The sequence below is a fragment of the Macrosteles quadrilineatus genome, unplaced genomic scaffold (genome assembly GCF_028750875.1).
Source record: "Macrosteles quadrilineatus isolate MER2022 unplaced genomic scaffold, UCM_ALF_1.0 Scaffold_7__1_contigs__length_78375512, whole genome shotgun sequence".
Taxonomy (NCBI): domain Eukaryota; kingdom Metazoa; phylum Arthropoda; class Insecta; order Hemiptera; family Cicadellidae; genus Macrosteles; species Macrosteles quadrilineatus.
In genome coordinates, this window is record NW_026542600.1 from 35,610,959 (window position 1) to 35,633,286 (window position 22,328).

Here is a 22,328-nt window from a genome sequence, read left to right on the forward strand (position 1 = left end):
TACATGCGTTCTTTCAGGGACTTTGATGAAGAAACAGAAGCTGCCATGTTGAAAACAAAATTGTAACAAGCCATAGTACCTAACCCATACATGTTGTGCCATCCATTTTATATATCATATTAGAAGTATGACTGAATATGTAAATTTTGTTGGTGAATATAAGTTTTATTAATCTATATTAATCATTGTTAAAACTTTTTGATAAAAGTAGACTATATTACGTAAGATTATAAAAGCCCTATAATTTTATTTGAAAGTTGTGAGTGATTATTTTATTTGTATCACATCATATCTTATTTATTTTTAATATGAACTATTTTATAGATACTAATATTACCATTACTGTTACCGAATATTATTTTAAAACGTAAATGTCTAAAAAAAGTAGTTAAACACTTATTAGCTTACCATTAGTCTCAGAATCAGTCGTGGTTCTCTGTCATAAACTAAACATGCAAATACAAAGAACAAAATGCATCATGAAATTATCATCATAATATCTTAAAAAGTGAGAGTTTTACCCTTTGCACTAACTTTTTTACATTTGACTCTCTTGCATAGTGAAACTATACTGTTGCTTGGTGTCAGTTCATTTGCTGTTATAGTTTCATGGTGTTAAAAAAAGTTTCAAACTCAGAAAGTAAGTCTTGTCAATTTTAAATGTTTTACAGTCGCATACTTTAAATATATCTCATTTGAAACTTGCTAACAACCTCTTTTTGAATAACTGTTATTTGTTTTTAACTAAAATAATTTTATTTACTAACTCCATTTAACATTCATTTTCATATTAATTTTTTTTTTCTATCCATTAATAAACAACTCTGCATATGAATAATAATATTTAAATAAAATGTTTCCATTAACAGAAAATGATGGACGGAAATAAGATCAACATGAATAAATTTGATTATTCAATCTACTGAATTTTAGGGGTGCCAATTATTAAAAGATTTATCTTTGTTGTTGTTGTTGTTGTTGTTGTTGCCTGAGCTCTTGTAGGTAAGGTGTTTGTGTCACCATATGCATTCCTCCACCTTGTGTGGCATCTTCAGTAATCTCCTTATCACTAGCACTATAGAATATATTTACAAAAAATATTTATACACTTACGTTCACTAGTATCGCGGTCGGGTTTATTGGACAACACAACATCTTACCTACAAGACCTCAGGCAACAACAACAAAGATAAATCTAATATGATTCAAGTTCTTGAAACTCGGACGACAAAAAATATATAATTATCAAAAGGTTACATTCAATAAATTTTTGACCAGACTTGGTTTGGATCAATTTCATATTTTCTCCAGCGACCAATAATGTCCTCCTTTATTATGAAAGTAAAGCAATTCTTAATATTCATTTAGTATCCAATTAAGACAATTGACATAAATTAAGTGTCTTTAGTTTAACCGATTTATTTTAATTACAATCGCAGAATACATTTCTGTAATAAGATCAATAAGAACTGAATAACTCTTCAAATTGCAACCAGTGACAACATCCAAATCTTTTAGACTGTTTTTGTAATATTGCAACATTAAATAGTAGAAATTCCAATAAAAAAACTATTTTGTGACCAAGTGTGCTTTTATTTTAAGGTTAGTTGACACCCTTAGGTTTAATTGGGAAGTTGACATAAAAAAATTAAACAAATTCTATCCCATAAGGATTGATAACAATTAATACTATTTAAGTTAATTGCAATTGCATATTTAATTAATCTGTGACTATGGGACATGTGAATTGTTTAGGATTAAATTACTGTCATGTATTAGGAATGTCCACTGTGTTATTCATAAGTTGATAACTGTCTGTGTTTGTATTTAAAGTATGTAGTTTCTAGATAAAAGTGATTGTCTTTCTTTGTCTCGTTTTCTGGAGTCCTGTGATCATGTAAGTAACCATATCATCTTGTCTCAATTCATTATTAGTTATCATTAGTTGACTTACTTAAGCTTTTATTATTCTATGCTTTTGTGTTTATGCTTGGGCCACCTTCAAGGGTTAATATTATATGAGAACTCTCTTAGGTTTTCATTTATACAGGGTGAGTTTTCATTGTTCCCCTCCAACTTGTTTCTACATTTTTACAAATATCAATCCCAGACCACTTCCAAACATTGTTGGGTAGTAAGTAGGCTACTTCATTTTGACGAGGTGGTCATTTCCAGCCGCCATAGGCTATTGATCTACTTACTTCACCTTATTCCATTAACTCCCACTGGAGCATAGGGCTTCAACTAATATTCTCCACTGGTCCCTGTCAGTAGCGACTCTCTTCACCCCTTCCCAACTTGTTCCCTCTCTTTTAAGACAGCGGTTTACAAATACATGCAATGGCCATGACACTGTCCATATTTTCCATGTTTCACACCCATATAGTAAAACAGGGGTGACGTAAAAATTACGTCAACGATCGGTGGGGGGTACAGTTCCAAGTGGGTACGATTTCGGCGCCCCGTGAAAATAGGTCGACAATGACTGGTGGTGTATACTTATCTTTATCTAGCACTATTAATTTTGAGATCATGGTCTTAGTTTGTAAATGCAAAATGTTAAAATGGGCTAAAAATAAAATGGGTTACAACCCCACCTTTACATTTGAAAAAAATATTTTGAATCCAATAGCCTATAGCGAATCCAAGGTGGCGGCTGGAAATTACTACCTTGTCAAAATGGAGTACCGGTACTTACTACCCAACAATGTTTGGAAGTGGTCTGGGATTGATATTTTAAAAATGTAGAAAAAAGTTGGAAGGGGGGGGACAATTCAAACACAACCTGTATAGTATAGTAGCTTTTTTCCTGAGTCCTATTAATACAAATTGTAAACAGTAGACTCCCACCAGTACTGTAGGCGAGAGTTAAGAAGTCCTCTGAGCCAGAGTAATATGCAGCAGTGTTTGTATGTTGCCGCGCGGTATTTGCAGGTGCTCTTTTGGTTTTAACGCAGTGGATGTGAGCCCTGGCTGCCACGTGGAACATGAGTAACCCGCCGTGCCTAGCCATCGAGTAGTAAGCGCCTGCATTTTTAGAATAGGCCAGCGCTCAGAGGACTTAAGTCTCGCCTACAGTATGTGCAGACTGTGCCCCTGGCTAGACTAAATACCCCCGCCGCAGCAAACCTGCAGACTAAGTGAATTTACATTTGCCTGATTTGATTTGTAGTACTTGAAACTATTTAAATAATATTGGGTTTCACTAGTACCAACGTCTGCTGCTACAGAGAGAATAATAAAGTTTGTTTTTAGTAAAATATTGTCAGCTTGGTAAAAAATTTATAAATTGGCAACTATTGATCAAAATATATCCATAAATAAGCAATCTATAACAGTTTACTTATTCTCCATAAGAATAATAACCAATGTTTAATTCATGATAAAATTTTAAAATGTTTTTACTTTTTATCACTTGATCTTTTTAAGTGAGCTACCTTTCCAACAATTGTATTATTGATGTGTTGAACATATTGTTTGATATGCCACACTAATATTAGATCGGTTACTTTTTTCAGGGTGAAAATGGGTTGATTCTGAGATCTCAAACCACAGTCAACAGAAAATTATTGGTGTACTTCATAATAGTAACTCAACTCACAGGAGCTTTCTCCTCACTCGTGGCTCAAAACCAAGAACTGTGTTCAGCTTTAGTAGCCTCAATACATTGTATTTGTAAATAAACAGAATACTGATTAGAATAACATTTTATTTTGTCCAAAGAACCTTTTAATATGTGTGTCCTATATTAAACACGCAAACATGTATCTGCAGTGATAAATAATGCCAAACAGCTTACAAAATAGACTAAACAACAAAAGTTATGATTTGCCTGTGGTTGTTTTATGTACTTTGATACATAGATGTCTGTAGAAAGTAAATAAAGATATTACTTGAAAACATATATTTACACTAATACTGTTAACCCGCAACACACTGTGAACACAAGATGAATATAAATTGTGATCAAAATTTATTTCGTACATTTAATTTTGTATTATTCATTTCCACAGCAAATTAATTTAGGCAATACATTTATGAAATAGGATATGCCTAGCCCTATATTTTCATGAGATGTTTGAAGTAAGAAATATACTTTTGACCGCTTAACGGTTTCTCTTTGGCCTCAACAACTTTTTTCTATATGTAAATACTGTACATTAAAAAAGAAGAAGTGAAACATGAAAGGTCACATTACATTTATAATTAACAGTAACACTGTAACCCCTGTTCATTCAGATACAAATTCCAACAGTGATTAGCATTTATTTATTTGACTCTGTATCATACAAAAAAGAATTCAGCTGATCAAAAACCATGATTTCAAACAATTTTGATACTATAGGAATGATTGATATTGGGCGATAACCTTATGGAATGTCTTTTTTACCTTTTTTAAAAATGGGACAGACTCTGGTGACCTTTAATTCATCTGGAAAGACGCCTTCAAGGAGACAGAGATTAAAGCAGTAAGATAGAGGTTCAGCTAGATTACCAATTATCTGTTTAAGCAAACTATTAGACATAAGATACCATTACTGCTAGAGTTTTTTTGTGGCTTTTATTAGATCATTAGGTGGAAATTCCAGAAAAAAAGGCACAGGAGTAATGGAAGACTTATTAACTAAATCTTTTGAACTGTAAGCATTACTAACAATTTTCATTTTTATGTTTTCAATGGATTCAATAAAAAAGTATTGAAAATATCAGGAGATATTATGTTTTTTTTGTTTTGATTAAAGAATTACCACTGGTTTTAAGGACTTGCCAAGAAGTTTTATATTTGTTATTATTTTTCTATGAGATTTGTGTTATATATATTTTTGCCTTCTTAATTGAATGCTTATTTTGATTTCTTAACCCATTATATGCTTGTTTTGTTTCATTTGAAACACTTTGACTATTTTTTACTATTTTATCCAGAAAAATTAATCTTTCTTTCATAACTCTTAACTCACTAGTATACCAAGCATTACTTTTATTTTTTTTTAAGTTTCAGTCTGAATTTTCACTGCTTTAGAAAAATAAATATGTTATCTTTTAAAACTTTAAAAAACATTTAAAAAATATTTTCTGCTTTTGGATTTATACAATTAAGCACATTTGTCCAATCATAAGTACCAAGCTTATCCACTAACACACCCACCGGATCTTTTGGCAAAATTACTTTAGAAAAGGGGTTCAAAGCAGCATATTGATTAACACAATTTTTTTCCAAATTCAAAGTTATATTTAATAGAAGACCATTGTGGTGGGAGAAAGGAAAATTAAAAAACTTTACAGCTTATGTTTGCATTTTTATTACAGTTTGTTAATAAGTTGTCCAGACAATTGTTGCCTAGAGTGGGGTAGTGATTTTGGAAGTGAAAATTGTGCTAGCGGAGTATATTAAGAAATTATTTAGAGAGGTAGTTGTTCTGTGTCAAGTCAAAATTTTTATTAAAATCTCCTCCTATAATTGAAACATAATTAGTCCAACGAGAAAGATGAGTTAATAATTTATCAAAATTTTCAAGAAAAACCACAGGGTTGCTCGAATGCGAGTGGTAGACTGAAACAAAAATTAGTTTTTAAATCCTCGATAAAGACCGCTGCTGCTTCTAAACTAATTTCAGAACAAAACTGGTCCAAATCACACATTTTAACCTGTAAAAAGTTATTAGTTAAAATTAAAGAGCCCCCCCCCCCTTTATATGATCAGTTCTGCAGAAAGTACTACTACAACAGAAGCCATCAGGATATGCCAAGGCAACTTCTTCCTTCTGTTCTTAACCAATGTTCACTTAGACCGATAGCAGAAATATTTTTACTGAGTAAAAATGACTAAAATTTATATTTGATTTTTTAAGCCCTGGATAAATATCCACAAACAATAAATAGAAACAAGAAAGAAGTATCCACATTTACAATTGATGGGTTTTTTAGTAGTTTTAGCTTGGCAGTCTTATTAAGGCTAAACACTATAAATAGGCCTACTTGGATCTACAGAAACAAATGATGCATTGGTACTATGAGATAAGCACTACACATCTTGGAAATGACTATCAGTTAGCTTATCTAGATCTCTTATATTACTCACATCCTTGGCACAATTACTCTGCTTTAGCATTTCACTTGAGACACACTGGACACTTTCAGAGGCTTTTTCGCCTGTCACGTTGAACTGGAGTTGCTGCTGAGCCGGGTAAGATCCTTCACTGCCACTCTGCACTAGCGTGAATGGTCCAGACAACATCGAGATTGGAGTATGAATATTGGTCTCTGTAGTCTCCAGAGAGGCATTGGTAGGTGATGGTGTTGGAGCAATGGTGTCTGTAGCATGTCTTGTGAAACTCTTAGGTGTAGGCGTAACAGATGTGTTCCTTGGTGGTTCAATGGTATGTAGGGCTGGAGATTTTTCTTGTAGGGATTTATAGTGTCTACTATTGTTTGTGAGAAGTTCTGTTAGCTTTTTATGAATACCACCGCTTATCTTTTACATTCTTTTGGTTTCTTTTTCATCTAAAACTATGTAGACTGTGGCGCCAGTGACAGATTGAAAACTAATAATCTTATTAATAAAGTGCTCAGGCTGTATAGAGTCTATTCTCTAACGCACCCCATTGGGGAACAGATCAAAGTTTTTAAGCCTCTGTTTTGAAAGTCGATGATGAGTTGATCAAAAGCCTTGTCATAGTTTTCTTGTGTTGGTTTTTTGTGATATTTAGCTTTGGCAACAATACTATACACCAAAGCACCATTTTGTACCTGTTGGCATGTTAAATTACTGCAAATCAAATCAACGTTTTTAGGACTTCCAATGTTGTTCTTGACACCACTGCCACACTTGCTGACATGTGTTTAGAGTCTTCAAAGTCCGCAGATATTGAATGGGCTAGAGACTGCTTATTCCTCCACTTCTTGAGCATGGCGTCCATATTTCCCTCGACAATATTTATAGTCTGAAGGCAATCATTAAGTGTGATCTCTGATTTATTCTTAGCAGTATTACCCTTCAGTATCATCTGGTAACCAACCGTCTTAGCTATGGTGACTTTTCCTCTCTTGTTAAAATGCAGGCCATGTCTTGTAAACGGATGACATGGTAGCAAGTGCAAGGAGAGTAAAGTTATATCTTCCTGCTCTTTAACTATATCCTCGATTGCAGTATTTACTCTGGATATTTTATAGTCTAGGTTAGGATTGTCGTGCCTCATTGGTATGGTTGCATTAATTAGATTTGTGTGCTTTGAGTTTTTTAATAAGTTTTTTTACATCTTCAGTGAATCGTTTTATTCCGGTGGTTTCTATGTTGTTAGTTCCTGCTAGTACTAAAAGGTAATCCTCTTTACCCAAATCTTTGCTTAAACTTTTTATTTCGTCTGTGACTCTATCAAACTTTGCCCCAGGCCTTACATATGAACAAACATTGACATTTGTTCTTGGTTCTATTAAAGACCTTAAATTTTTCCCATGACTATCAGCAAAAATTACAAGCCTTTTCCTCGGAATGTTTGATTTAAGATTAGTTGAAGTTGGGTCTTGGTTTTTAGCTTCTTTTGAGATTTCTTCAGTGTAAACAGAATTGGATTCCTGGTATTTATTGCTTGTTAAGACTGTAGATGGTTGATGACAGTTATTTATTCTGTTAATTCTATTGGTTTGATCCTTTGTTACTCATTAGGTTTAATGAGTACCGAGTACCTAGATTTGCTGCTACAGGGAGGGTAATAAAGTGTGTTTTTTAATAAAATATTGATAGCTTAGTATAAAATAAATAAATTTGCCAAGTTTGATCAAAATATATCCAAAAACAACAAACTACAACAGTTTAATTATTCTCCTTAAGAATGACATAGAAATTTTTAATTTACAATATTTTTTTTAAATTTCTCCTCAACCAATAACCGTGCAAAAACACTTCAACATACTAAATTATTTGGGTTTTTGAGATCTTCAAAATGGTTTAGAGCGAAATAGGACAATTTTATGTTTTGAGGGTAAAAAATGAGAAAAACCAATTTTTACTCCATAATCTCATGGTTCCGATGGTTCATTCATTCACTGGAGAACAGATCTCAGCATACGTTAATTTTAAGATAGTTTAGGATAATATTGAAAAAAATCCTATTCATTCGTGCCTTTCCATTTAGATTTGAAATCCCACTTTTATGATGTTTTTTTTCGGTCAATATAGCATAAACAAACATAGGGTCATTATAACGGTCAATTATGGGACCTTCAGTGAATGACCTAGGAATGTGTTGGTTCAGCACTGCTGATTTAGCATCTATAAAACAGAGAAAGACAACAAACCCAGACAATGACAGTTTAATGGCCGAGAAAGCTGCTTTGGTTTTGCTCCTCATTTTAGGTAAGTTTAGTTTGATTTAAATATTCTTTAAACACTTTTTGCGATACAAATCCTTCACATTATTTTTTAGCTTTATAGACACTATTATTTTTAATATTTATATTCATATTTATATTGGCATAATTCACAATTTTTAGTCAATTCTGAACAGGATTCACACAGATAATTTACATTATAAACAAAACTTTCAAAAATAGTCAATAACTTGTGGATAGTAATAACTATACAGGGTGTATATAAAGTCCCGCACGGGCTTAATATTTTCTAAACGACAACAGATACATCAATAAGATTTGGTACATCAACACCACACCTAAAAATCTACTTTTTTAAGGAACTATGAATTTTCTGTCATATCATAGGGACGTCCCGCAAGGAGTCAGAAGGAAATGCTCTATAGAAATAAAGCTCAAATTATTACACAATGTTTAAGAAGATGAAAATTAATTTTTGTACAGTTAATAAAGTTCACAGCACTGATACAAGATCAAGATATGGATGGAAAAGACATTAGTATTATATAAAAAATGCTGAGGACAAGCCTTTTTTTATAAGGCTTAAGCAGCTTAGTATTGGATAATTATTGTATACCTGCTGTACCAGAGTTAATAAATATATAAATACATCTTTTTTACCGGGTGTAACCAATTTTAAACTCAAATAGATGTTAGTCCAATGAGGCGTCACAAAGTCAGTACGGTACTGTTCAGTTTATTTTTGTGTGTTACCATTAATATGATTGTACTGTAAATGCATGGGTATGGTATTGATCAGTAAAGTTTGGTCTTTCAGTTTGGCTTATTTGTCAGAAATCAGTGTAACCATGATTTAATTGTTTTATCCCTATAAAAAAAAACAAAAAAAAAACACGTCACTAAACATTTTGAATTGCAAGATACCAAATATCGCAACCACAAAAATACAAATTTTTCAACATTGCCCAAGTTTCAAGTAGGCTGCAATTTGTTTGTGATGCCAGACCCCCTCAACCTCAAGTGTGCGAATGGTAAATGAAATAAACTCACAAAACTAAAACTTCTAATAACAGTAACAGCATATTTGAACATCATACCATTGACTTCTGGATACTGAAGTAGACATCCAATCTATATAGACCAGCTGAGCCAATTTGTTACTAAACATAGAATAATGAGTTATTAAAATAGTATTTTTTTATTTGAAAATAGTTAAATAATTAACTCACAGAGTGTGCTACTGTCTGAAATTCTTTTTACAAATTTATATTGTGTGGCTTTAACAACTGATAACCTGCACAGTTTAATATGTTCTGAATGATAACAGATGAATCAATGAGATTTGGTACATCAAGACAAAGTCTAAAAATCTACTTTTTGAAGGAACTACCAGTGTTCTGTCATATCATGGAGACAAGGAAGTCAGAAGGAAATCTTAAATAGGAGCATAGGTTGATTACTAGTAGAATACAATGCCGTACATGCGAACTCAAACAGACAACCAAGTCAGGAATGGCAGCCGTTCACAGTTTTATTGTATATGCCATTTATTTGAATCTTTGAACTACTGTCATAAATTACTCGGTTGTCCGCTTGAGATCAAATTTGGGGCATTGTATTCTGCAAGTAAACGCCTTTAATTTGACGTACACATCAACTTATGCTCCTATTTAAGATTTCCTCCTGACTCCTTGCGAGGAGGTGCCCATGATATGACAGAAAACTGATAGTTCTTTCAAAAGGTAGATATTTAGGTGTCATGTTGATGCATCAAATATTATTTATTTATCTGTTATCGTTCAGAACATATTAAACCTGTGCGGGACTTTATTTACACCCTGTATATAAAATAAATTGTCCTTTCAGTTTTGATTGGTTTAGAAGTTTGCGTATTCAACAGTTTAACAGTGTTAAGTATTATTCAATGCACTCTGTTGGTGGTTCAATTTGACTAGGTTAATTTTTACGGTATGGTATAGAGGTCTATAATTTTATACATATGGTAAAAGATCACCCACACAACATTGTGTTCATGTAAAACAATTGATATCTTTAGCTAGAAAATGACCATGAGAACTCACTTGAAGGATATTAGGTATTTAAAAAGTGTGTATATACATATGAATAATATGATAGTAAAATCATATTTCTTACAGCTACATAAAATGGCAGGAGCGACTCTCGCTGACTTAAAATTGGGTATCATAAAAAAAGATACTGAACTGTTTTCTTGCTACATGTAACAATATTTCACCTACACTGACTATGAAATATTGTACACCCAGTTGAAATCTAAATTTATCTGCAACTATTTAATGACATCTGCAATTAAGGATTTGCCATACTTGTACTGATGTATAATAGTACATCCCTTTGTTCATTTGAGAATTTCATTCATTAAAATTAAAACGTGGAGGGGCGCAGCTTGTTGACTGTGATTAGAGTGCAAGACTTCTGTCTCAAGTTCAAATACATCCAATCACCAATAGCATTTACCAATTGGATCTGGTAACCTGGTATGTGATGTAACCTAATAGTTTTTGAATCCCATTTCAAGTTGTAGTTCACCTATCAAGAAAAAAAGAGGCCACAAACTTTCTTTATATTTCAAAATTTCCCCCATCCATATTTTAAAGCCACACAACAATTACAAAATTGCATACTAAAACAATTTTAACCTGTTGAAAAATTTTTAATATTTTAAGAATAATATTATTCAAAAAAGTTTTGTATGTTAAAACCTAAAAAATACAATATTCAGGATGTTTTTTTAAGGAAACCCAAATTTAAAAGCACTGTGAGACACTGTTTAGTGACAAAGCAAGTTTAAATGTTTGTATCCCTGTTTTCTTGACTTCATTGCCAAATATATGCATTGTTGCATAGTTATCTTCAAGGTTTAGTGTTATTGGAAATTTATTCTAAATAATACTCAACATATAATGGTGTTTTTACAAGTTCAAATAGAGTATGTATTGTAGGTGTTCGTTTTTATTTGTTTTCTAAAGATCCAGTATCCTTAAAATGTTTGGCAAGTCAATAAATAGTTGATCTGTTGCACTGGTATAACACGGGAAAACTTAACTATTAAAAACCTTCTAAGCATAAAATCAATGATTAATTATCTTCACTTATTTTTTACAATACCTACTCTTTAAGCTTATGAGAGGACACCATTTTGGGTTTTATTTACAATAGGTACAATAAATTCCCAAAATACATTAAACCCAATAGCTATGCAACAATGCATATCACCGGATCAGCAATGATGTAAGGAAAACAGGGTTACCAATATACATGTGGTTTTGTACTAAAACAGTAACTCACGGTGCTTGTAATTGGATTGTGTAAAAAAAAAGCACCTGGTATTAATTCATCTTCTGCTGCAACCATAGTCAATAAACGAAAAGCGCTTTGTTTACAAAATCCAGACCAAACTTTAACATTCTACGAAGTTAACTTGCCTAGGCGCTATAGTAATGCTGGCTACAATAATTGTAAGAACTGATAGTAATATTTTTTACAGCTGGAGGGCTTGCTATTGCTTCTAAGCAGCCTCAACAGGATGTTTCATTGAGCAGTGGTTCATTGTTACTTGACAAAATAAACAAGGTTTCCATAGCAGAACCTCAAATTACAAAGAGATCACAAAAACTAGCACCAGAAGATTTATTAAAGGCTCAAAACCAGAAGCTATGCAAAGTCTGCAGCCACACCAATAGCTCATGTGAATGTGAGGTTGAAAATGGTATGCTATTTTAGGATATTAAGATGTTTTTACTTAATATGTTTTTCACAATTTATTTACAATTTGTTGATTTAATAAATTTGAATATTTTTAAGGTTACCTTAAAAATTCTCTGTTTTTTACAAATAGATAAACAGTTAATAGTATATTTCATCCCTAGCTCAATTGTTTCACCACCGAGGCAAAGCTATGGGTGGAAAATGAGCGAGGGTTGAAAAGACACTTTTTACCCATCTGATGAACTACGAGTATTTTAATGAATAACCCCAATGCCACTGACAGCAATGCAACTAATCCAAGCACTAATTGCATTATTGCATTGCACCACTCATCAACAATTAAATTGGTCTAAACAGCTGATTAGTTGACGTTTGAAGTATACATTTTACTTCTTCTCTCTCAATCCTTGAACCGCATTGGTCCGTTACCCATGTTGTTATGAAAAACTATGCTGTTATAAAAGTAAACAATGCTGTTATGAGAAACTTTTCCATTCTAAGAACTGAACTAAAACGGCTACTTTATACGGTCGTAGGTAAAATAAGTTTGACTTTTACTTACATACACACTTATATATATACAAGGCTGCGGTCAAGTAAAATGGGCTTAGTTGTGAAAATGTTTGAGCTAAAAACATTGTTTTAATTTATTATTTAAGATGTAATTGCAAACATTTAAACTCTATAAACAGTCAACAGTTTCAACACCTTGAAATGACTGGTTAAAAAAATTAGTTTTTTGCAAATTCGTTAATAACATCATCAAAGTTCATTTTTAGGGTTACATCACTTTCTGTACACATAATCATTAGGTTCAAATGCGTTTCAATGACCGTGAAAACTACTTATTTTAGGAACCTTTTTGTAACACTGTTTTACTGTCCAACAGTTTTTTGCTGCCCTCTTTCTAAACTCTCTCCCCCTTGGTTTTTGCTCATTTCACAGATAAAGGATGTGATATTATACTACGTAAAATAACATTCGTCGATCCTCGATCGTAAATAAAATTGGTTTTATTTATAACATAACGTTTATGTTCTTTTAAATAAACCAATTTGTTAAAATGTGTTTAAGAATGTTTTATACTTAAACCCAACGAAGGCCCAACGATTCTTTCCTTTGTAGGGCCAACGAATACAAGTTTCCGTTTTGCCAACGTTGGCAAATCGTTAAAATTTCCGCCAACCATTTCCCAACCGTGCCGACCGATGTGTGCTACTTGGGTGTGCTACTAAGGAGACTTCCTCTCATCATCAAAGTGAAAAAAAAAATAAATAAATAAATAAATAAAATGTTAAGGGAGATGCTTTTAATCAGCAGGATGACAAATAATAGGCGATCAGACCAGTCCCACGCCAGAAAGCTTGTAATATCAATTTAAGTAGTATCCACCAGAACTCTAAAAAAGACTGTTGATTGAGATGTTGTTTTAGAATGTTCCTATTTCTTAAAGTTTTGTTTTTATTTTGAAGATGATGGTGAAGTTGAGGATATGGAAGGATTTAGGAATGAAAGATGTCTCCTGACAATGGCAAGATCTCGAGGTGTTCTTCAGGACACCTTGGGGCGAGACTTGAGAGTGATGACCACAGAAGAGAGACTTGCAGAGTTTAAAAAAAGAGGTAAAAAAATCTTATGTTTTAGTTTTGTAAGGCTATAATTACATGGAGTATGCCACCCCTTTAAAACGTCCAATTATTAATCTTCATATAAAAATGTTAAAATTATGGAGTGATAAAAACCCACAATTTTTCAAAACCACAAACAAAAAACGTTATATATTTCCCCTTCCTGAAACTCGAGGAATATCAACACAATACTGAAACTCGTTTCAAACTCTCAGTAGAAAGAGGGGAATTTTTAGTTTCAAAATTTGTGTTTAGCTTTGTAACAACTTTTCATACTTCAGGGAAGGTCACAATGTATGTTTATGGGCCACTGAGAATCCGATGGAAACATTTAACGTATTCTGTGGCATTTCAGCAAAATACCATTAAAGTAAAATGCTTTTTTACTACACTAGCAAATTTTAAAATTTACATTTATATTTCTTGAGGAAGTGAGATGCATTACCTGATGGTTATACAGTTATATAATACATCTGTTTAATTTGGGTGTTCCCTTTAATCTTATGGAATTGAGCTTAATTAACAAAATGGGTTGCCAGAATTGTACCCCCCATCGAGCAACACCGTCATTTTGACGTCACACATAGTACAATTCCTGCCCGACCACTTGGCTTATAACAAAATCTAATTCATTTAAAATAGGCAAGATACCAGTGACCTAGATGATTATCTTAGAAATTAAAAGAGAGATGTAGGCCTACAGCTTGGAATTGTACACACTGGTATTGTACCCTCCTGGAATTATACCCCTATATCAGCGCATCAGCCCTACTTCCCCTTCACACACCCCTATTTAACTTAGCCACCTGCTACATTACAAAAACAATATAACATTTCTAAAGTTTTCTAAATTAAAAGAAAATTACATAGTTAACTTTTAATACAAATTGTTAATTAGAAACATTAATTTTTTAATAGGTACACAATATTTTTGGAATGATGAAATAGTCTCGATATTTTGGTATTTTTCGAAATGATGAAATAGCCATGCTTAATAAAGAGAATTAGGGAGGGTCTCCTCACCCGAACCAGAAATGGTGTAATAGCCACAAACGGTTAAGTGCAAGATCAGGTAGCCGCTGAGGCATAAAAAAATAGCTATTTTCCTCCTATTTATACGTCTTCTCTGAGACTGCTGTCAATTATATCCCCTTCTGATAATGTTGTCACAACAATAATCTGCGATCAGGGCCCTATCTGGATTGCTATCGCAGAAAAAGTTTTAACTTTTCCATCGATTGAGGCCAAATTGAGACCATCTTTCACCCCCACAACTTTAAAGACATCATCATTGTCACCCGATATCAAATCAATATCTATGTTCCCCTGTGGTCGGAAAGACATCATCGTCCCCTACCATGAACGCGAGTATATCTCTACATCATCCCCCTCCCCACCCCGGTCGTGAAGACCTGATCAACTCTCATGATCGTGGCAATATGACATTCTCCCGCTGAGGCGAAGACATCATCGTCACCCTTTGTGGTCATGGCAATATCTCTACATTTCCCCATGGTTACGGAGACATTATAATCATATCCTGCGATCTTGAAAAGATTAGGAACATATCTTGCCGCAAAGACATCATGTTGTTACGGCAAACATTTGTTAATAATGAACAACCAAAACTTTGTTGCAAGTGTAAGAATGTAAGAATTTAACAAATTTTTGTCAGGGTTACTTACAAAAACCTTTATAAATAATGGCAATATGTAAATAAGTCCCACATAAAACTCCAGTACAGGTGCCATTTCGTAAATGCAACAGACTGAGCCCAGTGCTCCAAATTGTTTGGGTGCCAAATTTTCCAAAAAAGTATAAAACAACATGCATTTTAATCAGTCACCTCCGAATAGGATTTTAAGTCAGCTATTTAACATTTTTTTTATCCTGGGGGAGGGCCACAAAACTCAAAGGTGCTTGCAGCCCAGGGCGCTACTCACCCTAAAGTCGGGCCTGCACTAAAAAGGATTATAACACCAATAACCCTTTGCCTGAACCTAGTAAAAAAAATTATACTGCAATCTAAAATTTCAAAACATTCTATACAAACATGTATGAATATATCTGAATTAAAGATAAAGAAAAATAGAATACTTCTTTTAACAAATTTCCCATATGCGGAATACAGTATTAGTGAATTCGCTTTATAGGGAATAAGCTATTAAACTACTGTAAATCTCATGATAAGGCCTAGACTAGACCCAGGACCGATTTTTGTTTGTTCTGATATGATAACTCAAATAAAAATTATCCGATTACAATGAAATTTGGTAAAACCATACTTACTTCACTTTAGATTCAAATACATGTTCTATAATTGTTGTAACCTAAAACAAATTCAAAAAACATGTACATACCTATAGAGATTTTATATACACCGATTCTATACACCAATTTTAAAAATTCATATTTTTTGTATTTGTGTTACTTTTCTAATGCCTGCTAATGACACATGGGTATTGGTTTTTGTTTGTTTCCAGTGGATGCTCTTCGTAGAAGACCTTCTATTGAATCTGACCAGGCCAAAGAATTTGACAGAGATTCCAAAAATTCCTACCCCGATAGAGATTCAGCTCAGTTATTTGTCTTACCTGTTTCACCATATAGTGGTAGAAAGATTCAGAAAGAAGGAACAATTGTTAAAAATGAAAGTAGAGAAGACAATATATCAACAGTTACTGATGAAACTGAGTTCCCATCCGAAAATATTTCACCTTTTCATGGAACTTCAAAGGGACTTTTCATAAATAAGGGTGCTAAGGAGAAGGATACAATAGTTAATACTACTTTTAGGGGTGGAAGTGTCCAAGAAGCTTTTCATAAAGATGGGAAGCAGATCATAATAGAAGGTGGAGAAGAACAATTAGGAACAAGTGATGAAACAAAACCTCCTTCAAAAAATATTTCAACTCTGTTTGATAGAACTTCAGGAAAAGACTATTTGAATATAAATGATAAATTAAAGGATACATTAAATGTTGAAAAACAACATACAAGTAAAGTTATGGATGCTAAGCCATCATCTTTTTCAATAGTGAGACCGTTAAGACCTACATTGTCTCAAATAATATTACCCGGTTCTGAACCCCAACCAGTGCATGGTCCTTTAGATTCAGCAAAACCATCTGGGTATTCAGTAATAAAATTACCAGCACAATTCTTATCACTTACAAGACTAAGAGAACGCACAGTTGACATTGATACGTTACCTGATGATATTGATAAGAAAACTAATGCAGGAAAAGAAATATTGAAGAATCTCAGACCCAAAAATACTATTATCACTCCCTCAATTATAAAGATAGGGCCCCATGATTCATCCCAGTTACCTGAAATGGGCATCAGAACTATTGATAACTATTCTAGTGAAATCTCCCTAACAGACAAGATTGTAAAAACGAATTCACCTCTAAGTGGTTTAAAGTCATCAAATATTCAAGACCATAAAAGAAATCGTTTAGAGGTATTGGAATCAGGAAAGATCAATTCAAAAGATAAAAAAGTACAACCTATTTTAGAGGGAATTGTAGCCATACCGAAATATATAAACATAAATTAAACAATCTTATAGGGGTCTCCAACAATTTGTTGGTTTAAAAGATATGTTTAACTAATCATTAGTAACTACAAAATAAAAAATAGATTTTAAAAAAATTGAATGTAAGTGTTTTTGGTGTATTCAATGTGTTTTCAAGCTTCCGTTTATGTCCTTCTATTACTATCCTCTTTTGAGTCATTCAAGAAATTAATGATCATCATCATCACAGTAATTAAGGGGACCGCGTCTCGTACCGCCGTCTAGTTGTACCTCATAGACCTAGGGACAACTAGTCGTAGGTACAACTAGACGTAGGTACAAGTAGACGGTGGCATACCCGACAAGTTATACCTGCAGATTTTTAAGAGGTACAAGACGTAGGTACAACTAGACGTAGGTACAACTAGACGTAGGTACAACTAGACGTAGGTACAACTAGACGTAGGTACAACTAGACGTAGGTACAACTAGACGTAGGTACAACTAGACGTAGGTACAACTAGACGTTGGTACAACTAGACTTACCTGATTAACGTCAGACATGTATGCCCCCGACAAGTAGTGTCACCTAGCTTGTACGGATAGGACCGGTTGTACCTACGTCTAGTTGTCCCTACGTCTAGTTGTACCTACGCGTATAGTTGACCGAAGTCCCGCGCTCTAACCACTACACCAGCTCCCTCCCCATTACTACGGATAGGAGTACATAATAGGTATAGTGGACAAAAGGAAAACCAAATCGTTTGTTAATACAATAAGCTTTAATCAACATACATTTTGCTTAATAGCATGGAAGTTTTTAATGCTGGGTAAAGTACTCAATAATTAATTATCATATATAATTATTGGTCATATATTTTGAGCAATACCTAAAATTGCCATATTTTAAACATCTTCATACATTTAAAACACTTCTTTTTCAAAACAGGGGCAGTCTTTCAAAGTCGGATTTGCGGCATTAAATTATAATGAAATAATAAACTTTTAATTTGTTACGAAACTCGACATAAGCTTATGTTGAATACTATTGGCCAAATCCTCGTTGGGTCGTCACCCAAGCCTTAAAAATCTACGTTAACTACTTGAAACTGTCATAAATAATAACTTCAATATGTATGTACAGTTTTGTTTCTCTCTTTCTGTTTAAGTGATGGTTTAGCAGCTATTCCAATCCAGGAGGACATCTTCAAAATAAATAACATTCAACAATATATAGGATATTATAGAAGAATTGTCCTGAGATTGCCTACCACAGTAGACTCGAAATTTAAAGAAATAAGTAACATAAATGGAGGACTATGAAGCTACCGAGATATAGTAATAATGTAATAAGTGTCGTGTATAATATGTTGCTTTGTAGCGACTGATACCTGGCAGCAATAGTAAATTGTTCCCGAACACAAGAGTTTTCAAGCTAGACCATTGAGTATACACGAATTACAGACTTAACTTGCCAAAAAAAATCGAGCCACACACACTCCTCTCTTCTGCACTTCATGAAGTATTATCCATAAAATACCCAAAATGTCGGCAAAACTCCCAAACATCAGACCAATCACTTCTGGTAGGACTGATTCTGATGGTTGGGACCTTATACTGTGTATATCTAACAGAGTGTATTTATTCTTATGGTAATAAACAAAATTCTTGTGAGAACTAAACGACCATTTCGCTCATAACGAGAGAATGGTGTGAGCTTGAGTCTTCAAGTTAGGCCATGTCCCAAACCTTATATTATGAGGAAAACATTTAAAAATTGTCATCGTATCAAAATACAGGGTAATCCAAAAACCTATATTTTATGCACTTTATATTATTTTCCACTTCTGATAGGCATGTATTTATATAAATATACGTACTAATGATATACACAACATTATTCGTAACAATACTAAGTAAACATTGTGACAAAAACCAATCAATATTACTTCTGTTTTCATTTACGTTGTGATTTTTAACTTTTAAGTTAATATTAAATCCTGAGTTTTATTGTACGCCTATTTGATCATCATTTGTATTTTACCTTGGTAACAATTCTGACAAGTAAATGTCCAACAGTCTTAGTAAAGCTCAGTTTTTGTTCTAAGCTAGTGGACGGTTATTTATGTATCGGTAAGTTGCATTGTCAATTGTTTAAGCCTAAAGGTAGACGTTTCAGTGATGATGAGTAACAAAACAATAGTTACCTTTTGGAACTTAGAACATTATAGGATCTTGTGATATAATAAGACGTATTTCATACTCAATTTCAAAGGGGGTTTTAAACTGTGATTGATTAGACAATCCTCATTTAAAACGTAACATGCTAACTCCAAATTTATCTGATTTAATATACCCTACAGTATATGAATGTTCCAATGGGTTGTCATATGTTTGTTCTCTATTCTTACTTTATACACAGTAAGGTTAGGTAAAATATCCTTCACATATTCGTTGAATTATATATTAAATTACAAATACTGACCAAGATTGGGTACAATCAAAATACAAAAGACGTTTCTGTTTATAAAAACATCTGCTCATACGTGGGAAGATTCCATCAAAACATTCAAATATAACTGATCATCTTCGGAGAAAAATTTGACACTTAACTACTTCATGACAAACTCCAAGACATCAATTAACAACTTAAGTTTCACCCCTTGAACCCTTTATCAGTGTGTAAGACATACTGTTGGAAATGTTTAACTTTTTAACTTAGTCCCCTTTGGATTATTTTTTATCAACACTTTGAGAAACACATGTTATTAATTTGCATATGTCTAAATAATGTTATAATTGTTTTGTAGAAATATAATAAACAAAAAATGTAACTTTTTAAAACTGGTTTATTTTAATTTTTGTAGAAAATCAGTTTAATTTAAGAGTTTTGTTACATTTAATGGTGACCCTGAGCCAAGATAGTTTTGAGTTATTATTTTGAAGTATATATTCATCATTGTACAGGTAATATACTTTTGATTTATTATAAAAATGACTGAACTTCAAAGAAGAGCTTACAGGTCAGTCTTTACTAAAGAGGTAATTGCTATTGAAAACCTATTGAGCCAAAATGAAGATTTAAGAACTATTGTTGCCAGGTTTAATGTATTAAATACAACTTATGAAAAGCTTTGCTCTTTAAATGATGTAGTTTTGCAAAGTCTAATTAGTGAAGAGGAGGTAACAGAGGATGAAATTGAGTCAGAAATTATAGGGACTAATGAGTATGCAACTAAATACCATCAATTAAGCTTGAAAATTCAAGAACTGCAGTTAGTTGCTAACCCTGGTAGTGAATCAAATAAAACCTATTCCAATAAAAGGCGCCTTCCAAAAATAGAACTTAAAAGATTTGATGGTGAACTTAAAAATTGGATAGGATTCTGGTCTCAGTTCAGTAAAATCCATGATGATAATAGTTTAGGAGATGAGGATAAGTTTGATTACTTACTACAATCTGTGAAGCCAGGCTCCTCAGCTCAAAAACTAATTGAAGGTTTTCCTCCGTCAAAAGAAAACTATTTAAAAGCAGTTGAGCTCCTTAAATCTAGATATGGAAAAGAAGAATTCCTTATTGAATACTATGTCAGGGAACTTTTAGCTCTAGTTTTAAATAAGACTGATAACTTGTCAATCACATGCCTTTATGACAGGCTTGAAGTACAGCTAAGAGCTCTCGAATCATTGGGAGTAACCAAAGAGAAATATGCTGCCATGCTATTCCCTCTCGTTGAAACAGCCATACCTGAACCTATTTTTAAAATATGGGAAAGGTATCGTGTTAATAAGAATGCATCCACAACAGAGCCAGATAACTGTTTGAAAGAACTCCTTCAGTTTCTAAGAACCGAAGTTGAAGCTGAGGAGAGGCTCAAGTTGCGTGAAAACTGTTTTGGCGTGAAGTCTCGCGAGGTGGATCTTAAAAAATACTCAATCAAAACTCAGCGGTTTGGTAAACCTAAGGCTAGCACACCTTCAGCAGCAATACTTGTTTCTCAATCTGAAAATAGTGCAAAGGTAGGTACAGATTTAAATACCAACTTAAGAAGAAATCTTTGCATATTTTGTGGAAAAACAAACCATAACTCGCCTGATTGTTTTTCTATCTTCGATAAAACAGTACCAGAAAGAAATGAACTTGTAAAGAAAAAGGGTGCATGTATAAAGTGTTTGAAAAAGGGGCACTGGGCTCAGAAGTGTAAATTACAAGTGAAATGTCACATCTGCTTGGGTGGACACTTTGCAATCTTGTGTCCAAAAGTCCATGCGACTAATCGACTAATGAAGCTGAGCCGAGTGCTAAGGACAAGCCTATAACCCCTGTTAAAAATACAACAAATTCGTTTTCTACTGTAAACAATAAAAGCAAAACTACTTACTTACAGACTTTGAATGCTTTTATTGATTGTAATGGGAAATCAAAAAAGGTTAGAATCTTGTGCGACTCAGGTTCACAAAAGAGTTTTGTTTCTAGCCAATGTGTATCAGAATTAGGCCTCAAAAGCAATGATAGAGTTTTAATTCAACAAGAAGTTTTTGGAGGTAAGCAAACTGGACCTAAATACCATAAAACTTATGGCATCACTTTGAGTTCACTAAACTTGGATTTTAAAACAGATTTACAAGTTATAGAACAACAAGTTATTTGTAACCGGATTCCCAAGTTTTGTGACTACAGTTTGATAAAACGTTTGGAGCAAGATAACATCATTTTGAGCGATATATCGACCTCTGACGAAGAAGACTGTGCTAGTATTGATGTGTTATTGGGTGCTGATGTTTGGTCACAAATTATCACTTCGGAGTTTCACAAAGTAAATGACCAACTTGTGGCCATAAAAACACGATTGGGCTGGACGATTGTTGGTTCATCTGAATCATCTGGTAGAGATTAATCTTTTGTCTCATCTATGTTTATTGCTTTACAGTCCTCACAGAATGTTAAGCAGTTTTGGGAGCTTGAGACGATGGGAATCACAGACCCAAGTGTGAAACTGGAGAAGGGAGAAAAGGACGAGCAAGTGGTAGAGTTCTTTGAGGATACTGTGACAAGAGACTCGACTGGCCGCTACATCGTACAACTTCCTTGGGTTGAAGGACGA

The 22,328-nt window shown here is 33.4% G+C and overlaps 2 protein-coding genes across 3 annotated transcripts in view; both read left to right on the plus strand.

Moving 5' to 3' along the window:
• LOC128999173 (glycerol-3-phosphate dehydrogenase [NAD(+)], cytoplasmic) overlaps positions 1-3,704 on the plus strand; it is a 33,174-nt gene extending 29,470 nt beyond the window's left edge. The window contains exon 9 of one of the 2 annotated variants that reach the window (XM_054425569.1): positions 3,519-3,704. In XM_054425569.1, the coding sequence (XP_054281544.1) occupies positions 3,519-3,534 (16 nt within the window). In that variant the 3' untranslated portion in view covers positions 3,535-3,704. Of the gene's footprint in view, positions 1-17; positions 1,581-3,518 lie in introns of those variants that run through there. The other variant, XM_054425568.1, reaches the window with a different exon arrangement.
• A 4,523-nt stretch (positions 3,705-8,227) lies between these two features.
• Positions 8,228-17,350, plus strand: LOC128998572 (uncharacterized). Its single transcript, XM_054424766.1, has 4 exons — positions 8,228-8,353; positions 11,855-12,076; positions 13,548-13,697; positions 16,187-17,350. The coding sequence occupies exons 1-4, from the start codon at positions 8,239-8,241 to the stop codon at positions 17,263-17,265; spliced, it is 1,566 nt and encodes a 521-aa protein (XP_054280741.1). The 5' UTR covers positions 8,228-8,238; the 3' UTR covers positions 17,266-17,350.
• The last annotated feature ends 4,978 nt before the right edge of the window (positions 17,351-22,328 follow it).